The sequence below is a fragment of the Pezoporus flaviventris genome, unplaced genomic scaffold (assembly GCF_033815535.1).
Source record: "Pezoporus flaviventris isolate CSIRO_AGI_PZ_B2104156 unplaced genomic scaffold, CSIRO_AGI_Pfla_v1 ptg000100l, whole genome shotgun sequence".
Classification (NCBI taxonomy): domain Eukaryota; kingdom Metazoa; phylum Chordata; class Aves; order Psittaciformes; family Psittacidae; genus Pezoporus; species Pezoporus flaviventris.
In genome coordinates, this window is record NW_026892648.1 from 4,050,506 (window position 1) to 4,069,611 (window position 19,106).

Below are 19,106 nucleotides of genomic sequence, written 5' to 3' on the forward strand. Positions count from 1 at the left end.
CTTCCAGATCATGAGCTCAGCGGAACGCACTGCAGCCCTCAGGCCAAAGCAAACCCCGCCGCACCGGCCCTGCCCTCCCAGCACCGCCCCGAGCCCTCGCCAGCCGCAGCCGCCCGGTGCCGGCCGCCCCTGCCCGGCCCCCCCAGGATGCTCCCTGCATCCATCGCCATCCCAGGCTCAGCTCCATGCTCGGGGGTGTCCCGTGTCCCTCACCACCGTGTGCAGAGCGAAGCAGAGGTCTGGGCACAGAGGGATTTGGGGAAGTTTGTATTTCCACAAAATAGTTTGCAGCGACTCCTATATTTACACCGGGGGGGGGGGGGGGGGGGTATTTACATGACCCGGTGGGGTTATATACAGGGGAGGGGAAGACTGGGGAAAGGAGGGGGGGGAGCCGCAGCATTGAAGCATGCCCTGGCCAAGGGATCAGACCCAGCAGGAGCCCCTGTATTCCCCTCCCCGGGTAGGGGGTGACATGGGCACAACTTCTGCCGGGGGGGCCAGGTACTGAAAAGAGATGGCAAAGTGCCTGCGGGGCAGCCAGGCCCCGGGAGAGGCTCAGAGCCAGCTGAGCCATAGGGCAGAGGGAAGGGAAAGCAGGGATAGAGGGTCCCCCGGGCTGGATCGCAGCAGAGGCTGCAGGGGGAACTGGTCTTTGCTGGTGCCAATGGAGGGGGCCAGGCAATGCCGTGGCCGCAGGCCCCCTGTGCCTAAGCCCTGCTGAAGCAGGGGGGCTGCAGTGCGTATATGGGGGCTACAGTGATGGAGGGTGCCGGTGTATCCCAGGGGTCCAGGCACCGGGAATTGTTGGCTGCCCCATTAGGGCTGGGGCTCTGCCACTGCCACCAGGCTCAGATGGGGTCTTTCCTCTCACCCAGCAGCCAGTATGTCCGCATCTTCCCCTTGCCCTGGGGATGGAGGGGATGCTGAGACCCTCCCCACCTCCAGTGCTTCGTCCTTGGGTACAATCTCCAGCACCGAGGGGCACAAGGGGTCCCAGCCCCAACCCACCCACCCTGTGGCAGGAAGCGCTGTCACCCCACCGGTGTCCCTGCGCCCTCACCTTCATCTCCACATCCCCACGCAGCTCCAGCTCGAAGCAGCCAAACTCATCCAGGACCTCCTTGGTAGTGGATGATACGTGGATCTTCAGGGCTGGTTGGCACAAAGGGACAAAAAGAGAAATGACTGGGCCTGGAAGCGGGGCATGACGTGCAGCACTGAACCCCATCCGCCTTCCCCATGGCTCACCCTGTCCATTGGACTCCATGCGAGATGCGGTGTTCACTGTATCCCCAAACAGGCAGTACCGTGGCATCTTCAATCCCACCACCCCAGCACACACAGGACCTGCGGGCACAGGGATGCTCGTGGCTGCTGCAGGGCAGATGGCTGCCCCCCGGCTGCGGCACCAGCGCTCACCGGTGTGCACGCCGATGCGCAGCCGCAGCTGGTCATTGGGACGGTGCCGGATCTTGAAGGTTTTAACAGCCTCAAGGAGGGCCAGGGCCATGCGGACGATCTCACGGGCGTGCAGCTTCCCGTTGCGCACCGGCAGCCCCGACACCACCATGTAGGCATCCCCAATAGTCTCCACCTGCGGGGTCAAGAGCAGCAGGTATACCCCAGGCTCCTCGCTGCCTGCCTCACTCTGGGGGCTGAGCTTGCTGGTATCCCCCTCACCTTATAGACGTCAAAATTGTCGATGATGGCATCGAAGCATGTGTAGAGATCGTTCAGCAGTGTCACAACCTGGTGAAGCAAGGGTGCGTGTGGGGCTGGGAGTCGGCATGTCCCCCCCTGCCCCAGCAACGGCACTGCCAGGGTATGAGCCCCCATGCCAGGGCTGCCCCCCAAGCCCTGCTCTCACCTGCATGGGAGTGCTCTCTGCCGAGAGGGCAGTGAAGCCCACGATGTCGCTGAAGTAGATGGTGACACTGTCAAAAGCCTCAGCCCGCACCGTCTCCCCACGTTTCAGCTGCTCTGCCACAGAGCTGGCAATGACAGCGGGTGACGATGGCGAGCTCCCACCACAACCCCATTCCCTCTGCACCCCTTGCATCCGTCTCCATGCATCCCAGCAGCGGATGCATGCTGACCCCACAACAACCCCAGACCCGCACACTCCCATCTCTCCCCCCTCTCACTGGGGCAGAATCTGGTAGAGGAGGTTCTCTGCCTTGCGTTTCTCCTCCAGGTAGGCCTGCGTCCGCTCCTCCACCAGCTTCTCCAGGTTGTTGGCATACTGCTCCATGCGCGACAGCAGGTTGTCCAGGATGCTGGTGCTGCCCTCCCTGCCGGGGTACAGTCAGTGGCACCATGGGAAGCCCCCAGCCACAGCCCCATGGCCATCCCTGCTCCCCCCACAGGGCCACCCTGCCCATTCACCAGCCACCCACTTGTTGAATCTACGGATGAAGATCTTGATCTGGCTGAAGTCGGGGCGCTCAGCCGGGTCCTGCGCCCAGCAGCGCTCCATCAGCACCGCCAGCTCCTCACTGTGCACCCCGATGTCGATGGAGGGCCGGAAGAACGGCTTCTGGCTGTTACGCACCTTCTGCACGATCTCTGCAGGGGGCAGCCAATAGTGAGCGCTGCAACCACCCCAGCAGGGATGGGACCACCCCACACCTTCCCCCCATCCCCACCTTTGGGGCTCAGGTCCATGCCCTCGATGTAGAAGGGGCCGTTGCGCAGCGCAACTTCCTGCACGATGATGCCGAAGCTGTAGACATCAGCTTTCTGCATGCCTGGGGTGGGCAGGCGCCCCTTCTGCAGCAGCTCTGGGGCTGTCCACAGCTTCTCTGGTGGGACACAGCCATGGAGTGGTGAGACAGGGCCACCCCACCCCCCTGGTCCCCATGAGCAGCCACTCACTGGCATAGAGGGCATGAGTGTCCTCGCCGTCGCAGGGCGAGCGGAAGCTGGCCAGCCCGTAGTCGGTGATCTTCAGCACGAAGCGGCTGTCAACCACGCAGTTGGATGACTTGAGGCTGCCGTGGTGGCCGATGATGCTGTTGTGCAGGAAGGCCATTCCCTGGGATGGACAGACAAGGTGAAGACGGCATCCCTCAGGTGCATCCCTCAGCCCTTTACGCGCCTTGCTTGGGTACCTTGACGATGTCATTGATGAGGGAGTGGCGGAACATCCAGTCCAGGTTGATGCTCTCATTCTCCAGGACATCCTGGGACAGCACATTGAGTGGACCCCAGTTCAGTGGGATGGTGGCACTGCTATCAGCCCCACAAGCACCCATCTGCAGGGGGGCTCTGCAGCACCAGTCCCCTCCCCTCCATCTCTGACTTCTTTTTGGGCACCTCTGCTGAGAGTCTTATGGGGCTTGTGTGGCCACCAGCATCTACAGCCCTGTCCCCAGTGCCCAGCCCACCCAGCTCACCAGCAGTGTCACCCAGTGCCCCTCAATTTCCCCTACCTGCAGGCTGCCCCGCGGGCAGTACTCAGTGACAATGCAGATGTTGGGGGGGTCAATGCATGCCCCAATGAAGCGGGTAAGGTGGTTGAACTGGATGTCCCGCATCTGCACATGGAAGCAGAGCCCAGACGGGCTTGAGGTCAGATGGGACGGGCTGCTGCTCCCACCAGAACCACCCCACAGCCAGGACCAGCCCCTGCACCCCGAAGCAGGGCGCCCACCCCAGCCCAGACCCCAAACCTACGTGTTTCAGCTCAAAGAGCACCTGCCGCGTCAGCTCGATGCGCTTCTTGTTGATGTGCTTGATGGCCACCACATTGCCCTGGGGTACAGGGATGGGAGGAAGAGGCAGGGTTTGGGGAGGGATGGAAAGTGTCAGCATCTGGCAGGGCAGCGGTACAGCCAAGGGAGAGAACCCCATTAGGGTTGGGAAGGGTTTAGGAGGAGTGGCTCAGTTCCCGGCCTGCTGCACTGACCTTGAAGTGGCCGGTGTTGGCAAAGATCTGGTACTTGCCATGGCTGGTCATGAGGGAGCCGTAGCTGGAGCCACGCTGTGAGGAAGGAGGGGGTTAGCAATGGGCATGCTAGGCTGGGGGGGTGCATGCAAGGGATGGTGCAGGACAAGCTCTGCATGCTCTGTAGGGAGGGTGAAGACTTTAGAATCATATAATCACAGAATAGTTAGGGTTGGAAAGGACCTTAAGATCATCAAGTTCCAACCCCCCTGCCATGGGCAGGGACACCTCACACTAAACCATGTCACCCAAGGCCTCGTCCAACCTGGTCTTGAACACTGCCAGGGATGGAGCATTCACAACCTCCCTGGGCAACCCATTCCGGTGCCTCACTACCCTCACAGTAAAGAACTTCTTCCACATATCCAATCTAAACTTCCCCTGTTTAAGTTTTAACCCATTACCCCTTGTCCTGTCACTACAGTCCCTAATGATGAGTCCCTCCCCAGCATCCCTATAGGCCCCCTTCAGATACTGGAAGGCTGCTATGAGGTCTCCATGCAGCTTCTCTTCTCCAGGCTGAACAGCCCCAACTTTCTCAGCCTATCTTCATATAGGAGGTGCTCCCGTCCCCTGATCATCCTCGTGGCCTCCTCTGGACTTGTTCCAACAGTTCCATGTCCTTTTTATGTTGAGGACACCAGAACTGCACACAATACTCCAGGTGAGGTCTCACAAGAGCAGAGTAGAGGGGCAGGATCACCTCCTTCGACCTGCTGGTCACGCTCCTTTGGATGCAGCCCAGGATACGGTTGATTTCTGGGCTGTGAGCACACACTGAAGCCAGCTCGTGTTCATTTTCTCATCGACCAACACCCCCAAGTCCTTCTCCGCAGGGCTGCTCTGAATCTTTTCTCTGCCCAACCTGTAGCTGTGCCTGGGATTGCTCCAACCCAGGTGTAGGACCTTGCACTTGGCATGGTTAAACTTCATGAGGTTGGCATCAGCCCACCTCACAAGCAATGTCAAGGTTGAGGTATGGTGTGCTGCAGGGGATGTAGGGAATGGATAAGAGTGGCCATGTAGGGGATGGAAGACTCCGTAGGGGTTTGAGGCGGTATGGTGCTCTGTAGGGGTTTCGCAGCTATGTAGGGGATGGATCAAGAGTGGCTCTGCAGGGATGCAGGGTCATGGAGGGGATGGATAAAGTGCAGCTCTATAGGGAGGGAATGGAGGGCTACGTAGGGATGGAGGACTGTATGAGGGATGGATGCAATGGGGGCTGTGGCTCTGAAGGTGATGGAGGGCAGTGTATGGGATGACAGGGTAGGAGTGTTGCACAGGAAGGAAGGGCAGCACAGGGGCAGAGGCAGGAGGAGAGGTGCCGCAGGCTGCAGCTCTCACCAGAGACAGGGTGAGCCGGCTGCCTGCTGTCTTGTGGTACCGCTCAGGGCTCCCAAACTGCAGCTCATCCCATCGGATCCTCCACAGCATGCTGGCAAGCTCCTTCTCCAGCATCAACTTCCTGTAGGCACATGGGGGCTCAGGGACCTAATATCCCCCCTGCCCTGCCTGCTCCCAACCAGGCTGAGAGGTGCCTGGTACCCAAGCAAAGGGTCCCACAGCTTCGACTGACCTGAAGATGAGGAAGCTGGAGATGCCAAACATGACAAAGGTGAGGCCGGTGCCCAAAGCCACAATGGCCAGCATGGAGAGTGGGGCTGCAGGCAGGAGGGGATATCAGCATGGCCCAGCTGCCCTGCACGCACACGGAAGGGTGCTGGGGACAGAGGGATGTTGAGACCCACTTTTATCACAGGAAGGGTCATCCACATCGAAGACACAGGGTGGGTTGTCCAAGGGAGGAGCCCCCTTCACCCAGGGGATGGGTCGTCCCAGCCAGTGAATCTGCTTCTCCACACCTGAGTAGTGCCCCACGACCTATGGCAGAGAGAGCTAAGCCCCACCATGTCCCCAGCATCCCAGCATCCCGCAGGATCCCAGTGTGGTCCCCACCTCGTACTGCCCGGTCTTGGGGTCGCTCATGGCCCATAGGTTGAAGTCAGTGTCCCGGTCATTGTTGCTGTCCATGCTCACCAGCCCTGTCACCCCTGCAGGACAAGCAAGAGCCAAGGTGGGACAAGGACTACAAGAGCTCGGTGGTACCCACAGCCTGTGTGCCCCTGTCCCACCGTTACCCTGGAACTTGCGGTCCCGCATCTTCTCGATGATGTGTGTGGCGTTCTTCTTGGAGCCGCCCTCCCGCAGGGTCTCATTCAGCACCATGGCATACAGCAGCATCCCGTCATAGAAACACCCCGCCACCAGGTTCATCTGACAGGAGAACCTCACCATACCCATATGCACACAGGAGCCCCCCAGACCCAGGACCCCCACACCAGGGCCATGCACCCATTCCATAACCCCACATCAGGGTCAACACGCACCCTGTAGAGATCATAGAATGGTTTGGGTTGGAAGGGACTTTAAAGCTCATCCTGTTCCAACCCCCTGGGATGGGCAGGGACACCTCACACTAGAGCAGGTTGCTCCAAGCCCCGTCCAGTCCAGCCTTGAACACTGCCAGGGATGGGGCATCTACAACTAAATGACAGTGGACGGCAGTGCCTGTGGCTGTTCCCATCTGGGACAGCCCTTCCTGCATTGCCCATGGCTGCATCCCACCCTCTGCATCCTGGTGATGTACCACAGCCCCATGCAGAGCATCCCACCACCCCATCACACAGCGGGACTCACTCACCAGGGAGTAGTTGAGCTGCACCCCGAACTTCTGCTTAGCCCGCAGGATGAGCTGGGTTTGGAACTGCTGGTACTCCGGGTTCTGGGGCTCGTAGTAGGTGATCACGAGCACCATCTGCAACCGAGCACAGCACCCGGTTCACACACCACAACCGGGAGGAGGGGTCCCTGTCCCCAGGCTGGTGTGTGCCCCTCACCTGGAAAGCCTCCCGCAGCTCTGAGTCCTGTCCTGGGCTCTGCTGCCACGGCTTGAAGGCATCACGGGCCGAGTCGCCCCGCAGGCTCTCCCCGAAGACATCCAGGTAGAAGAAGACGTAGTCACCATTGGTGAGGTTCTCCTGCTGTGCCAGCTGCATGATCTGCCGCAGCATCTCCGGTGGCCCACAGAGGTACACCACTGCCGGATGGAGGTGGGGCATCAGGGGGGTGATGCCACCCCATCCTGGGGCAGATATGGGGCACGATGTTTTCCTATGGGGTAGGATGCTTTCCCATGGGGTGGGATGCTCCCATGGGGTGGGATGCTTTCCCCTGGAGCAACAGGGCAAACCAACCCTGGAGGCACACTCAGTGCCTGTGGCAAGGATGGAGGAGGCAGATGGGGCAGTATTCGGCTCACCACCTCCACATGCCACACACCCCATGGCCTCAGACACATCACCCTTGTTGGCCCTGACCTACTCCTGCGCCATCAGCCACCTTATGCTGAAGGGGAGAAGGAGAACAGAGGGAACCACTGCTGCAAAACATGAGGCAGACACCCCACACACAGACCCCCAATACCCTGCTCCACCAAAGGCCAGCCGGGGGATGCCTCCCCTTGGCATCACCTCCCCATCTGCTCCCAGCCCCACTGAGGGGCCCGGGGGGGGGAGGCCGGAGAGGCGCCGGAGGCCCCTGGGGAGCACGGTCTGAGCAACAGGACAAGCCCATGTTTGGGTTTGTGGCCGGCCAGCCGTGCGGCAGGAATGCGCAGGTTCGCGGATTCCAGCACCTTTGGCGGCCGCAGCGCTAATTGGAAACAGAGCATCTCACTGCTGTGACCCACACGGCAAGGGGGTGCCCGGGCCCCGGCCGCCTGCCCCCCATGTCCCCATCCACTGCTGGGGGCTCAAACAGCCCCGGCGCGATGCCCACCCCTGTGCTGCATAGGGGCAGCGTGGGGCTGGCACAGGGCACCACGGGCTGTGGGGACGGGCGCCCGAGGGTGTCCAGAACCCCCCCGAGCAGGGGCCCTCCCTGCCCTTGCGGAGGATCCTGCCACTGCCTCCTCCCTCCCCCCGGAAAACCAGGGCCCCCGCTCCAGCCATCCTGGCTGGGAACCCGGGATTGAGCAACGGAGGAGGCGGCGGCGGCGGGTGCGGGAGGAATGTCACACTTGGGCGCTGGCCCCGGCGCACAGCCCTTCTCCATAGGGCCCAGGGCTGGAGCACCAGGAGGGCTGGGGACAGTGGGGAAGACCCACGCCATGGGATGGGGTCCCTGCTGCTGGAGGGCGCCTGGCCACGCAGGCAGCAGTGCCGGCAGGTCGGTCACCCACGGGGGCTGGAGTGGGAGAAGGGACCCAGCACAGCCACCATGGGCATGGGAAACCCACAGCGAGGTGGAGAGATGATCGTGGGCATGGGGGAAGAGGTAAATCACAGCAGCTTGGGCTGTGCATGAGAAAAAACCCCGTTCCAGGGTCTGAAATGGCTTCCCTGTGAGCGCGGTAGTGCTTCAAATAAACACTCCCAGCTTGCACGCTTGGCTGGTCCTGCAGCCAGCACGGTGCCATCCCTACGTCTCTCAGCCGCGATGGGCACCTCAGCATCATCCCACCATCCGGAAGCCGAGGGTCCCCCTGTGGGGACACAGCCCGGTACCCTCCACATCCCATCGCAGGCACTGGGGAAGGCCGTGGAGCCGCGGCAGCTGGTGGCAGATGGTGGGCACCCGGGGCAGGCAGCCCCAGCCGCGGTGGCGGTGGCACAAACCCGCCCGGTCAGAGGCCACCGAGCGAGGGGGGGGGGGGGCTGGCGCCAGCGTGGGTCCCTAGGGACAGGTTTCAGGAGCCACACAGAAGGGAAGGGTCAATGCTTGAGGCTCTCGGTGACACCAGCAGCTTCATCCCTGCCTGCTCATACACCCTGCAGGGACCGGGAATGGCCAAAGGCAGCCCCAGCATCACCAAGGACAAGGGGAATGAGGTCCTGTGAGGCTGGGGTGCAGGCAGCCCACAAGCATTTGTTTAAGGGGTGCCCATGATGCATGGGGATGGGCAGGACCATGAGTGTGCAGATGGAGTGGCAAGGTGCTACCTGATCCCTGCGTGGTGGAAGATAACCCTAAAGAGAGGGTAAATCCTGGGTTTATGTAGCTAATCCCAGTTATGAGCAGCCCCATCAGTACAGGGCCCCAGCCCACCATCTGCCCTATGCCCACAGGGACTGCAGGGGTGAGGACTGCACGCACTCCCCTCTCAATGGCAGCACCCAGCCATCCCCCAGGCAGGGACCTGGGCTCTGCAGGCAGATGCTCTGGTAATTCCCTCAGCCACAGCTCTAATTATATCAGTGCTTTCACAAGTGGCAGGAGGGACGTGGGCCCCTGCACGTCGCACAGGCACTGCTGAGAGGGGCAATGGGAAGCGCGATGTACCCACATCCCCCTGTGCCTCTATAGAACACCAGGGACCGGCAGCATTGGGGGCACACAGTGGGGCAAGGAAGTGGCTTCCCCCTGGAAAAGTTTCCCAAACTCCTGCCCACCCATGGGAGAAGGAAGGTGATGCCAAGAGGGACAAATGCTGTGTCACTGGACACGGATGTGGTTGTGACCAAAGCTCCTGCTTCCCCCTCCATGCTACGCCACACAGAGGTGGGCAACCCTGGGATGCTCTTGCAGGTCCCCACTCCCTGCCCTGTATCCCAGGTCAGGAAACCACCCAACATCAGCATCGCAGCCCTCAGCACTCACCCCGTGGGGCCAAGCACCCAGCCCCACATCCTGCCCCATCTCTGGGTGCCCAGACTCCCCTGCAGCCCAGGTCTTTGCCCACACTTGGCTTCCTTCCCCATCAGCCACAACCCTCTGCCTGCACCAGGAGGGAATCAATTCCCATCAGGGTGACTTACAGCACCGAGCCGGAAACGTTCACGGGAATCACTGATTTCAGACTTTTTCCCTGCACGATCCTTTGCCCCCATCCCACATGGCTCCAAGGCTGGTGACAGTGCATGCGGGCAACTTCCATCCCAGTCCCTCAGCCAAATGAATGAGGGGCAGCCACAAGCTGCTCATCTCCCGCAGCCCACCATGGGATGCTCAGACATGGAGAACCCGGTCTAGCACTCCGAAGCGCCCCAGCCACAGCTCCCAGCCTGAACCATGTCTCCCACTGGCTCATCTGGCTCCACTCATCCCAGCGCAATGTCCTTCTTAATGACACAGCATCTCAGGATCCATTAAGAAGCATCGCAGAGCGGCTGGCTCCGGGATCAATACCCCGCTCATCAATAATGAACGAGCATCAGGCTGCCCTTTCTCTCCAGCTGCCTTCGTAAGCCCCTCCATTTCCTCCCGCTCCCAATATAGCTGCCCTCCTGGGGCTCTCAACAGGCCCTGGATTGATGCACCCATCCATCAGCAGGGTGGGGCCATGCCCAGCCCCATCTGTGGGGCACAGAGGGGACGGGCACAGTGTGGGTGCCACGCTGGGGGCCTCTGCATGGGCCTGGCATGGCCACCTCAGCCCCAGGCATAACCACGGCCAGCACTGCCCTTCAGACGGCCACGTCCACACCATCACCTTCAGCCTCCGAGGAGGTGGCTGGGTCCTGCCTGCCCGTGGGATGCCCTGTTCCTGCTAACACAGAGGGTAAGGTGGCCCCAGCACCCTTCACACTGCATGTCCCACATAGGGCAGGGTCATCACCCAGCACAGGGTGACTGGGTAATGGGGCAGGGAGGGGGACACCATGGCACTGGGGTGGCCCAGGGGTCTTGGGTCCTGCCTTGCCCCCCTTCTGCACTCACCTCCCTATGCAGGTCCCACTGCTCCCCCAGCCCCACTGTGAGAAAATGTGCCCATCCCTCACTGCTTTGCCCACCCTGCCTGTGCCCCACATGGGTCCCACCGTGCCCTCAGCCCATCCTCATGCCCCACATGGGTCACTCTGCGCTCCCAGCCCTTCTCCGTGCCCCACATAGGTCCCACTATGCCCCAGGCCTTTGCTGTGCCCCACAAGGGTATCACTCTGCCCACTCCCTTCTGTACCCCATATGGGTCCCTTCACATCGTCGGCCCCTTGCTGTGCCCCACGCAGGTCTGCTGCGTCCTCAGACCCTGACGGTGCCCCACAAAGGTGCCACTGTCTCTTTAGCCTGTTGCTGCACCACACATGGATCCTGCTGCGTCCCTATCCCCTCCCTGTGCCCCACAAGGATCTCACTGCCCTCTTAGCCCTTTGCTGTGCCCTACGCGGATCTCAATGCCCCCCTACCCCCTTGCTACACCCCAGATGGGTCCCACTGCCCCTCTGACCCCTTTCTGTCCCCCATTGTGCTCTCAGTTCCTCGCTGTATCTTGCACAGGTCCATTGTGTTCCCATCCCTTTGCTGTACCCCAGATGCGTCCCACTATACCCTCAACCCCTTGCTGTACCCCACATGTGCTCCACAGCACCCCAATCCCTTCGCTGCACCCCAGGCAGGTTCCACTGCACCCCCAGCCAGTTGATATACCTTATGTGTGCCACACCGCACCCCTGTCCCCCCACTGTGACCCACATGGGTCCCACCACATCCCTATCCCCTCCCGTGCCCCACACGGGTTGCATCACACCCTTATCCCCCCACCGTGCCCCACACCAGTCCCCCCGCACCCCCACCTCCCAGCTGTGCCCCACACAGCTCCCACCACATCCTCAGCCCCTCGCTGTGCCCCATGGACGATTTCGCCTCCCCTCCACCTCGGATCCCTGTGCAGTTCGCCTGCGGGGACCCCCTCCTCTCACTCTCCCCCCCCCCCCCCCCAGGCTTTCAGCCTCATCCCGAGTGGGGTCCCCCCCAAGCCGCTCCCTCCCCACAGCCCCACGCACCGCGCCCGTTGGCTTTGATGAAGTGCACGGCGGTGTCGGGGCCGCCCTCGTCGGGGGAGTAGATGTGGTGGCGCACGGTGAGGTTGCTGCCGTCCTGCAGCTCCTGGTACACACCCTCGACGGTAAAGTAGTAGGGTCTGTCGTCGGTCTTGCGGTCCACGTAGAGGAGGACGGCGCGGGTGCTCCAGTTGAAGTGAGCATGGAGGTGGGAGACGAAGGCGCCCAGTTTAGGGGCCGAGGGCCCGGTACGCACCGTCGTGCTGTAGTGCTCCCGTTTGCGGCTGAAGCCGGCCGCCACCGCCCCGCCGGTGATGAGCGGCAGCCGCCAGTGCGACGCGAAGCGCCCCACGGACGCGGCCGGGTACACGCAGCCCGGCCCGAAGAGGACGTCGGGGTCGTGGTAAAGCTTCAGGTCGACGGCGTTGAGCGGTGCCACGTACTCGGAGCAAGCGCCCTCCAGCTCCGAGCTCATGAACTCGACGCGCACCGAGAAGGGCCGCGGCAGGAGCGGCGGCTCGCCCCGCTCCAGCGCCTCCAGCGCCAGGCTCAGCGCCGGCCCCACTCGCGGCCAAGCCCACGCGTAGCTCACGTTGCGCTCCGGTAGCACCACCGCCACCGTCAAGTTGGCCGCCGAAGCCGCCCCGTCGGGGGTCGCCGCCCGCCGCCCCGCTCCCGGTCCCGCTCCCGCCGGCAGCGACACGGGCAGCAGCGGCAGCAGCAGCAGCGCCGCCGGCAGCAGCGGCAGCAGCGGAGCCATGGGCCGCGCTGCCTCCTCCGCCGCCCGCGGCTCCTGCGCCCGCCGCCTGCTCCCTCCTTCCCCCCCCCCCCCGGCGGCACCGCCCCGGGCCGGCCAGCGCCCTCTGCCGCCGGGCCCCGCCCGGCCGGACGGCACGGGGATGGGCGGCACCGCGGGGCGGGGGGACACGGGGGGCGGTGTCCCCAGAGGAGGAGGGGGGGGGTCCGGGGGAGGGGTTAGCTGGATGGGGGGCACCGGTTGGGGAGGAAAAGGGGGGGGGGGGATGATCGCTCTCTAGGGGTCTCCGGTGGAGGGGATGGGGAGCGGGGTGGGGGTCCCCGAGGGGCGAGGTTACTGAGGGGGGACTCAGGTCCGGAGGCCCCCAGCTGTGTGGGATTGAGGAGGAGGTGCTGAGGCTCTATAAGGGATCTATAGAAGGGTGGTGGCGGGGGGGCAGCTGGGTTCGGCATGTCCGCAGTTCGTGGGGGACTGTGGAAGGGTATCTGTGCTCCGGGGACGTCCAGCAAGGAACAGCTCCGTAGTGGGTATCCAGGTTTTAGCATGGGAACTGGGGAGGGGGTGCCCACCAAGGGCTGCGGCAGGCAATGGAGTGCAGGGGGTGTATGTGATGGGGCCTTGGCAAAGGGGTGCCCTGGGGGATGTTCCACTGGTGGTGTGAGGTGTGAGGAGGTGCGCAGCTGAGAGGGGTGACCCGAGCAGGGATTTCAGGGAGGGCTTGGGCTGTGGCGTACAGGGAGAGTAGGGCCGGGATCTGGGTGCCCCCTTTGGGGGGACATCCGGTGCCCTGGGTGTGGGTATCCCCACCCGGGGCAGACAGGGAGTTTGGGGAGATCCCTGGGGGTTCGGGATGCAGGGTGGCAGCTGGGGAGTCCCGCCCAGATAAGCAGGATGCTGTGGGGATCCTGATGCCCCTGACACGCAGGATGTCCCCCAGCAGCAGAGGGTGCAAGTGGGGAGCCATGCCAGAGGGACTTGGTGTCCCTGCTGCCGAAGCTGGGGGGGACTGGAGGCAGGGGGCATGTCACCACTGCGGGGTTTAAATCTCTAACCCCTGTGCTATGGGTTGCAGGCCTTGGGAGGAAAATACGGATGGGAGGGACCGTGGGGCAGCCCCTGGTGCCCAGGGGAGTGCTCTAGGGGTTAACGGCTGGCTATGGGGCAGGATGCCGTAGGGCCGGGACATCTCGACTATATGGGGAAGGATGTGAGGTGATGGCAGCCATGGGGGGCTGCGTCGGCCCGGGGGGGGGGGGGGGGCACAGAGGTGCCCTGGGCTTACAGGAGAGGCCGGTGGGGCAGGGGGAGCTGGGCAGGGGCAGCATGCCTGCGGTGCATTCCTCACATTCCCAGCCTGCCGCCTGCACCCGTCGGGCGGGAGGGGGTGTGTGTGGGGAGTGTGTAGGGGGGGGGGTGTGTTGTCTGACCCTGCCCCACTGCTCACAGCTATGGGAGGCGGCGTGAGTGTGTGGGTGCTGGGGAGCCCAATAGCTACACGGGAACCCTCAGTTCTTGCTGGGACCACCGGCCCTGCAAAATCCCGTGAGGATGGGATGCATGAGGGATGCTGTGCCGAGGGGCGGACCGGGGCGGGGGGGGGGTCCCTGTCCCCTCCTGTGGTTCTGGGCAGGGCCCCACGGCGGAGGACATGGCACTCCAGGGTCCCCCTGCATTTGGGGCTGCTGTAATCGCGGCTGTGCCACTGCAGGTGTCCCCGCCACGAGTGACATGTCCTTCCTTTCACAGGGTCACCGAGCCCGGTTCATCAATACCGACACAACCCGCGCTGGAGATTGTGTTGCGGACTATAAATACCCCGGTCCGGTGGCAGCACGGAGCCGGAGGCGGTGCCTGAGCCGAAGGACGGTGAAATCCAAGCGGCAGCGAGTATCAGCAGGGAGAAGGGAGAAGGGGGAAGGGTATGGAAGAGCTTCCCGTGGGACGTGGAGCTGGGCACGGTGGGTCAGTGACAGACCCATCGGGGACCACAGAGTCTGCTGCCGGGGGCTCACGGCGCACGGAACCCGCGGCTGGTGCCGACCTCGCCGGGGTGATGCTCTCGGATGCAGGATGCAGCATGCGGAGGAAACCGAGACGAGATGTGGTGAAGAAAGCAGTGGGGCAGCCCGAGGGACCCGCTGCAGGCGCGATGAGGTGTCCTGGGCACCCCGTGTTTGCGAGTTCGTGCCAGCAGAGGGGGCCCGGTGCCCGCAGCGCTCACGGTACACCCCCTGCAGCCGGCCGCACCGGCTACAACCCACGGGGCTGTGCCCGGACACCCGCAGGGCACACGGGGCTGCAGCCCCGGCTCTGCGTCCCTGGTTCGGAGCAGGGCATCCCCACACGAGTGCACATAGGGGGAGAGGAACCGAGGTGCTGTGGTGCTTGTTGTGCCCTGAGGTTGCTCCCTGGGGCACGTGGGGCTGGGGCTCACCATTCTTCGGGGTTTTTGTCACTCCATCTCACCTCTCCATTCACTAGCCTCACGATGAGTTTTAGTCTTTCTGCACTTGGCATCCCACGTCCGACAAGTTTTCCCTCCACAGACCTGTGCCCAGCACCCTGATCCTGCTGGCAGTCAGTCTGCGGTGGTGCATGGAAGTCCATGGTGATCAATGGTGCTCTGTGGCAGCCCATGGAGGTCCATGATGGTCTATGGTGGATGTGATGGTCTATGATAGTCTATGGAGATCTGTGATCATCTGTGGTGAGCTGTGGTTATCCATGGCAGTCTATAGTGGTCCATGGCAGTCTATGGACATCCATGGCGGTCCATGACAGTTTATGGTGGTCCATGGCAGTCCATGGAGGTCCATATGGTCTATGCTGGAATACGGTGACATGTGGTGGTCCATGGGAGTTCACAGAGTTACACAGTGGTCTACAGTGGACTGTGATGGCCGATGATAATCCAAGCTGGTCTGTTGTGGTCTATGTCAGTCCACAGACTTCAGGCTGGTCTGCAGTGGATTGCGGTGGTCCACGATAGTCCAAGGCGGTTCCTGGTTGTCCATGGCAGATTGTGGTGGTCCATGGCAGTCTATGGAGTCCATGGTGATCTATGATGGACTGTAGTTGTCTGTGCAAGTCCACAGTGGTCTATGCTGGTTCTTGCACTGCACCAAGGGTACAGCCGTGCTCACCTCCCTGGGGAGCTCATGCCCATGATGTTCCCATCTTGTTTTCCATCCAGACCAAAGCTGATGATTGTTTCATCCCTAAGAACTTTTTCTGCACATCCTCAGGTGCAGATCCTGCACTAGCGGGCTGCAGGGCCCTGCCAAGTGCCCTCACCTCTGCACAGGGAGCAGGGCCAGGAGCCTGTCAGCTCCAGGAGGTGGCTGTGAAGAGCACACAGGCACCGCTAGTGAGTGCCTACAGCACGGTCAGCTCCAGCAGGGCCAGGGGAAGGAGGCAGTGCCAGGGCACGTATGGCACTGGGTCATGGAAAGGTCGAGCATCAGCAACACCGTCTTACTGGAGGCTGGGGGCTGCCAATGGGTTGTGAGGGGGGCGCAGGAAGAAGGCAGGGATGGAGAAGGCATCACTGAGGGTTCCCATCTCCATCCAAGTAGGAGCCAGGGTGCTGCTGGGCTCTTCATTCCCAGTGCTGGAGGAGCCACCCAGACTTAAATGGGAGAGGAACATCTCCAGAAGGTTGGGATGGCTTTGGCCAGGTGGTCATGAAACACAAAGGGATGGATGTAAGCGCAAAGGGGAGCCTTTGCACATATGGGTTTCCTGTGCTTCTGCTCTCTGGGAAACCTGAAGGGCTCCTTGTGTGTTTTTGTGGTTCATGTGCCAATAGCAGCAAAAATGAAGCAGAGGGAAATATCTTACAGGGAATAATGTGGGTGATGCCGCAGCTGTATCATCTCCCTGGTCCAGGGCAGGGGCTGACCCAGTGTGTCCATGGGAGAGCCCCACACCTCTCCATGCCCCAGACCCACAGTGGGACCCTAGGAGTGTCCTTGTAGGACACTGGGACAGGATGTATCAACCATTACCCCCTTTAGGAGGACCCTGCCCCTATGAGCTGGGGTACCCCCTGCATTGCTTTCCCCTCCATCTACTCCAGGACCCCCATGCTGGGTATGATCAGTCCTGGCCCCATGCTCATGTGGTCTCTTCCACCATGCTTTTTCTTGTAGGGTGTACCTAAAGCATGGCAGCACCCCAGCGTGCTTCCATGGATGCCTGTGATGCCCCAGGATGATGCAGGGTGCAAGGGAGGATCTGCCTTCCTGATCCTAGAAGGAGGCTGGGGAAGATCTGTGGGATTCATCCAGGAACCAGGAAGCCTCAGTGCCTACTGGGGCTCTCTCAGTCCCTGCATCCCACTGAGTCATGGTGCCTAGGACAGGCCTGGGAGTCCCCAGGGGCTCCCTGCACATCCCATAGGATGGGATCAGTGCTGCTGTCAAGGCAAAGCCACCTCCATCACGTTGTGCCTGAGCCCTCAGGCAGGTCCCCAGGCCCCCAGGTCTCCCATGGCACTGTTTTGGCCGGAGCAGCTCCTGCATGGCCCAGGAATGATCTCCCGGGGTTATTTCTGACTCACAGGACAGGAAGCGTTTCAGGGTTTAAGCTGAGCTGAATAATGTGCTCATTTCCTTGTGCCGACTACAAAGCACCTGCTCCGGGGGATTTATGGAGTGCCGCCTCTCGCGCTCGCTGCCCACACGGATGTTTTCCTGTTTTCGGGATGGACGGCGGGTGCCAAGGCCTGTTTTCCTAAACACTCTGCACGTTTCCTTGAGGAGAGCCCGGGCAGAGCTACGGGATGCATGCAGCACCCCTCTGTGCTGGGGTACCAGGGTGCTGGGGTGCCAGCACACTGGCAGGGATGAGGGCAGTGGGGATGCGTGGGTCACACACCGGTGCCAAAACCTGGCCTGGCACAGAGCAGGGATTAACAGCACAAGGGTGATGGAAAGGGATGGAGCATGGGGGAGAGCAAGAGATGAGGCTGCGTGAGAGGGCAAGAGGGAAAGGGAGCCTGGGGAAGTCATGGCGTGGGGCTGCTTGGACCATGGAACTCTACCTGAGAACCAGCTGTGCAGAGGACAGACCCAAAATGGGGTGGGCAGAGCACATGCTACAGACACCACCCCATAACGGACCCAATCCCATGGCTTGGGACCCCAGACACCATCCCATAAGAGACACCATCCTATAGCTTGGGACCTATGGACACCATTCCATAACAGACCCTATCCTATGCTAGGCACCCACAGACATCATTCCATAACAGACCCCATCCCACAGCCTGGGACCCACATGGCTGGATCCCCACAGACACCATCCCATAACAGACCCCATCCCCATGGCTGGGGACCCAGACACCATCCTATAACAGACCCCCTCCCACAGCAGCACCCCCACAGACACTAACCAACCCAGGCTTGTGGAGCCCCTGCTAAACACTGTGCCCATCCCATGCGGTGGAAACAGCTCTTCCCTTCCAGCAGGGTCAGTGTGTGTGTGCCGAGGCCAGGGACTCCCATGGGAGATGCAGGACATGCCAGCGTGCCTCCCAGCTCAGGCTCCTCCAGTGTCACCGAGCTCCATCCAGAGGGCAGCAGAGCAAAGCGATGTCGAGGTTTTCATCCTGTCCCCTCTGCGTTGTCCCCTTCATGGAGGACCAGCCCCATTGTTTAGCCCTGGTGGGGTTGGTTCTCATCCCACCTGTACTTCCAGCCGCTGGGAGCTATCCCGTCTGGCTTACCAGCTACAGGACAAAGGATGGAGTGAGCTGGTTGCCATGTCCCGGGCAGCCCTTTGTACCCCCCTTCCCAGCTTCTGGTTGCCCATCTCTCTCTGCCCCCCTGCTTGCCTCTCCCTGGGGGCTGGCCATTCCAGTGAGCAGGGAGTGCTCATAGGTAAATGAACATAGCCTAAAGCTGGCATCTCCTCTGCCTGCACCCTGCCCGCTCCCTGCCTGCACCCTGCCCTGGGGGCTCTGGAGCTCAAAGCATCTTTGAGGCATTGAGCAAGTGACCCACATCCTGCAGCCACCCTGGGCCCGAGGCAGCACCAGGGCAGCTCAGCTGAGTGATAAGTTGGGGTTGGGTTTGTTGGGGTTTTATTCTCTGTTTAAAGAGAAAATAAAGCACTTGTGGGGAGCAGCAGCCAAGCTCCCCAGTGCCTAAAACAGCAGTCGCAGCACTTCCTCGGATTTATGGTGTTTGCTTTCACAATGCCAGCCGGGATCCTGTTTGCTTCCTGCTCTGCAGCTGCAATCCCAGCTGAAGGCTCAGGAGATTCAGGTTTTATAACACTCCTGGATCCTGCCGATGGCAACTTGTCCAGCATCTTTTATTAGCCTCGTGCCTCCCGTGGGGATGAGGTGAGCTGCTCTCACCCCTTCCCAGCACCCACCAGTTTGGGTGCTCATGTATGCCCATACATAACCTGCCATCCTCTGGAACCAGGGGTTGAGCAGCAGAAGGACCCAGCCTTTGCTGGGAGAGGAAGGCAATGCCGTGCCCTTGGTGGGTGCAGCACGCAGCTCTTCTTGGGCAGAGCTGCAATCCAGAAGCCAAGCCAGGCAGGCGCAGCTCTCATGCTGTGGGGATGCTGAGACATGGATGTGACCTTCTGCAGGGTCTGGGGATGCTGA

At 61.7% G+C, this 19,106-nt stretch overlaps 1 protein-coding gene across 1 annotated transcript; it reads right to left on the minus strand.

Annotated features, from left to right (window-relative positions):
- Positions 1-254: 254 nt before the first annotated feature.
- NPR2 (natriuretic peptide receptor 2) lies at positions 255-12,545 on the minus strand. The gene is made up of 22 exons (XM_061477189.1): positions 11,731-12,545; positions 6,847-7,046; positions 6,651-6,764; positions 6,088-6,223; positions 5,906-6,000; positions 5,698-5,830; positions 5,526-5,610; positions 5,294-5,414; positions 3,911-3,985; positions 3,679-3,756; positions 3,435-3,539; positions 3,114-3,185; positions 2,878-3,037; positions 2,649-2,804; positions 2,400-2,568; positions 2,148-2,294; positions 1,871-1,994; positions 1,684-1,752; positions 1,423-1,597; positions 1,252-1,350; positions 1,064-1,155; positions 255-908 (listed from the first exon to the last, which is right to left on the minus strand). The coding sequence occupies exons 1-22, from the start codon at positions 12,485-12,487 to the stop codon at positions 852-854; spliced, it is 3,219 nt and encodes a 1,072-aa protein (XP_061333173.1). The 5' UTR covers positions 12,488-12,545; the 3' UTR covers positions 255-851.
- Positions 12,546-19,106: the final 6,561 nt, after the last annotated feature.

Bases quoted from the DNA above. Each gene is read 5' to 3' on its own strand.
- NPR2 (XM_061477189.1), bottom strand. From the start codon at position 12,487: ATGGCTCCGCTGCTGCCGCTGCTGCCGGCGGCGCTGCTGCTGCTGCCG. The intron at 6,765-6,846 runs GTGAGGGGCACA...GCTCGGTTGCAG, and splicing joins AGCTGCGGGAGGCTTTCCAG to ATGGTGCTCGTGATCACCTA. The intron at 3,540-3,678 runs GTAGGTTTGGGG...TTCCATGTGCAG, and splicing joins TGCTCTTTGAGCTGAAACAC to ATGCGGGACATCCAGTTCAA.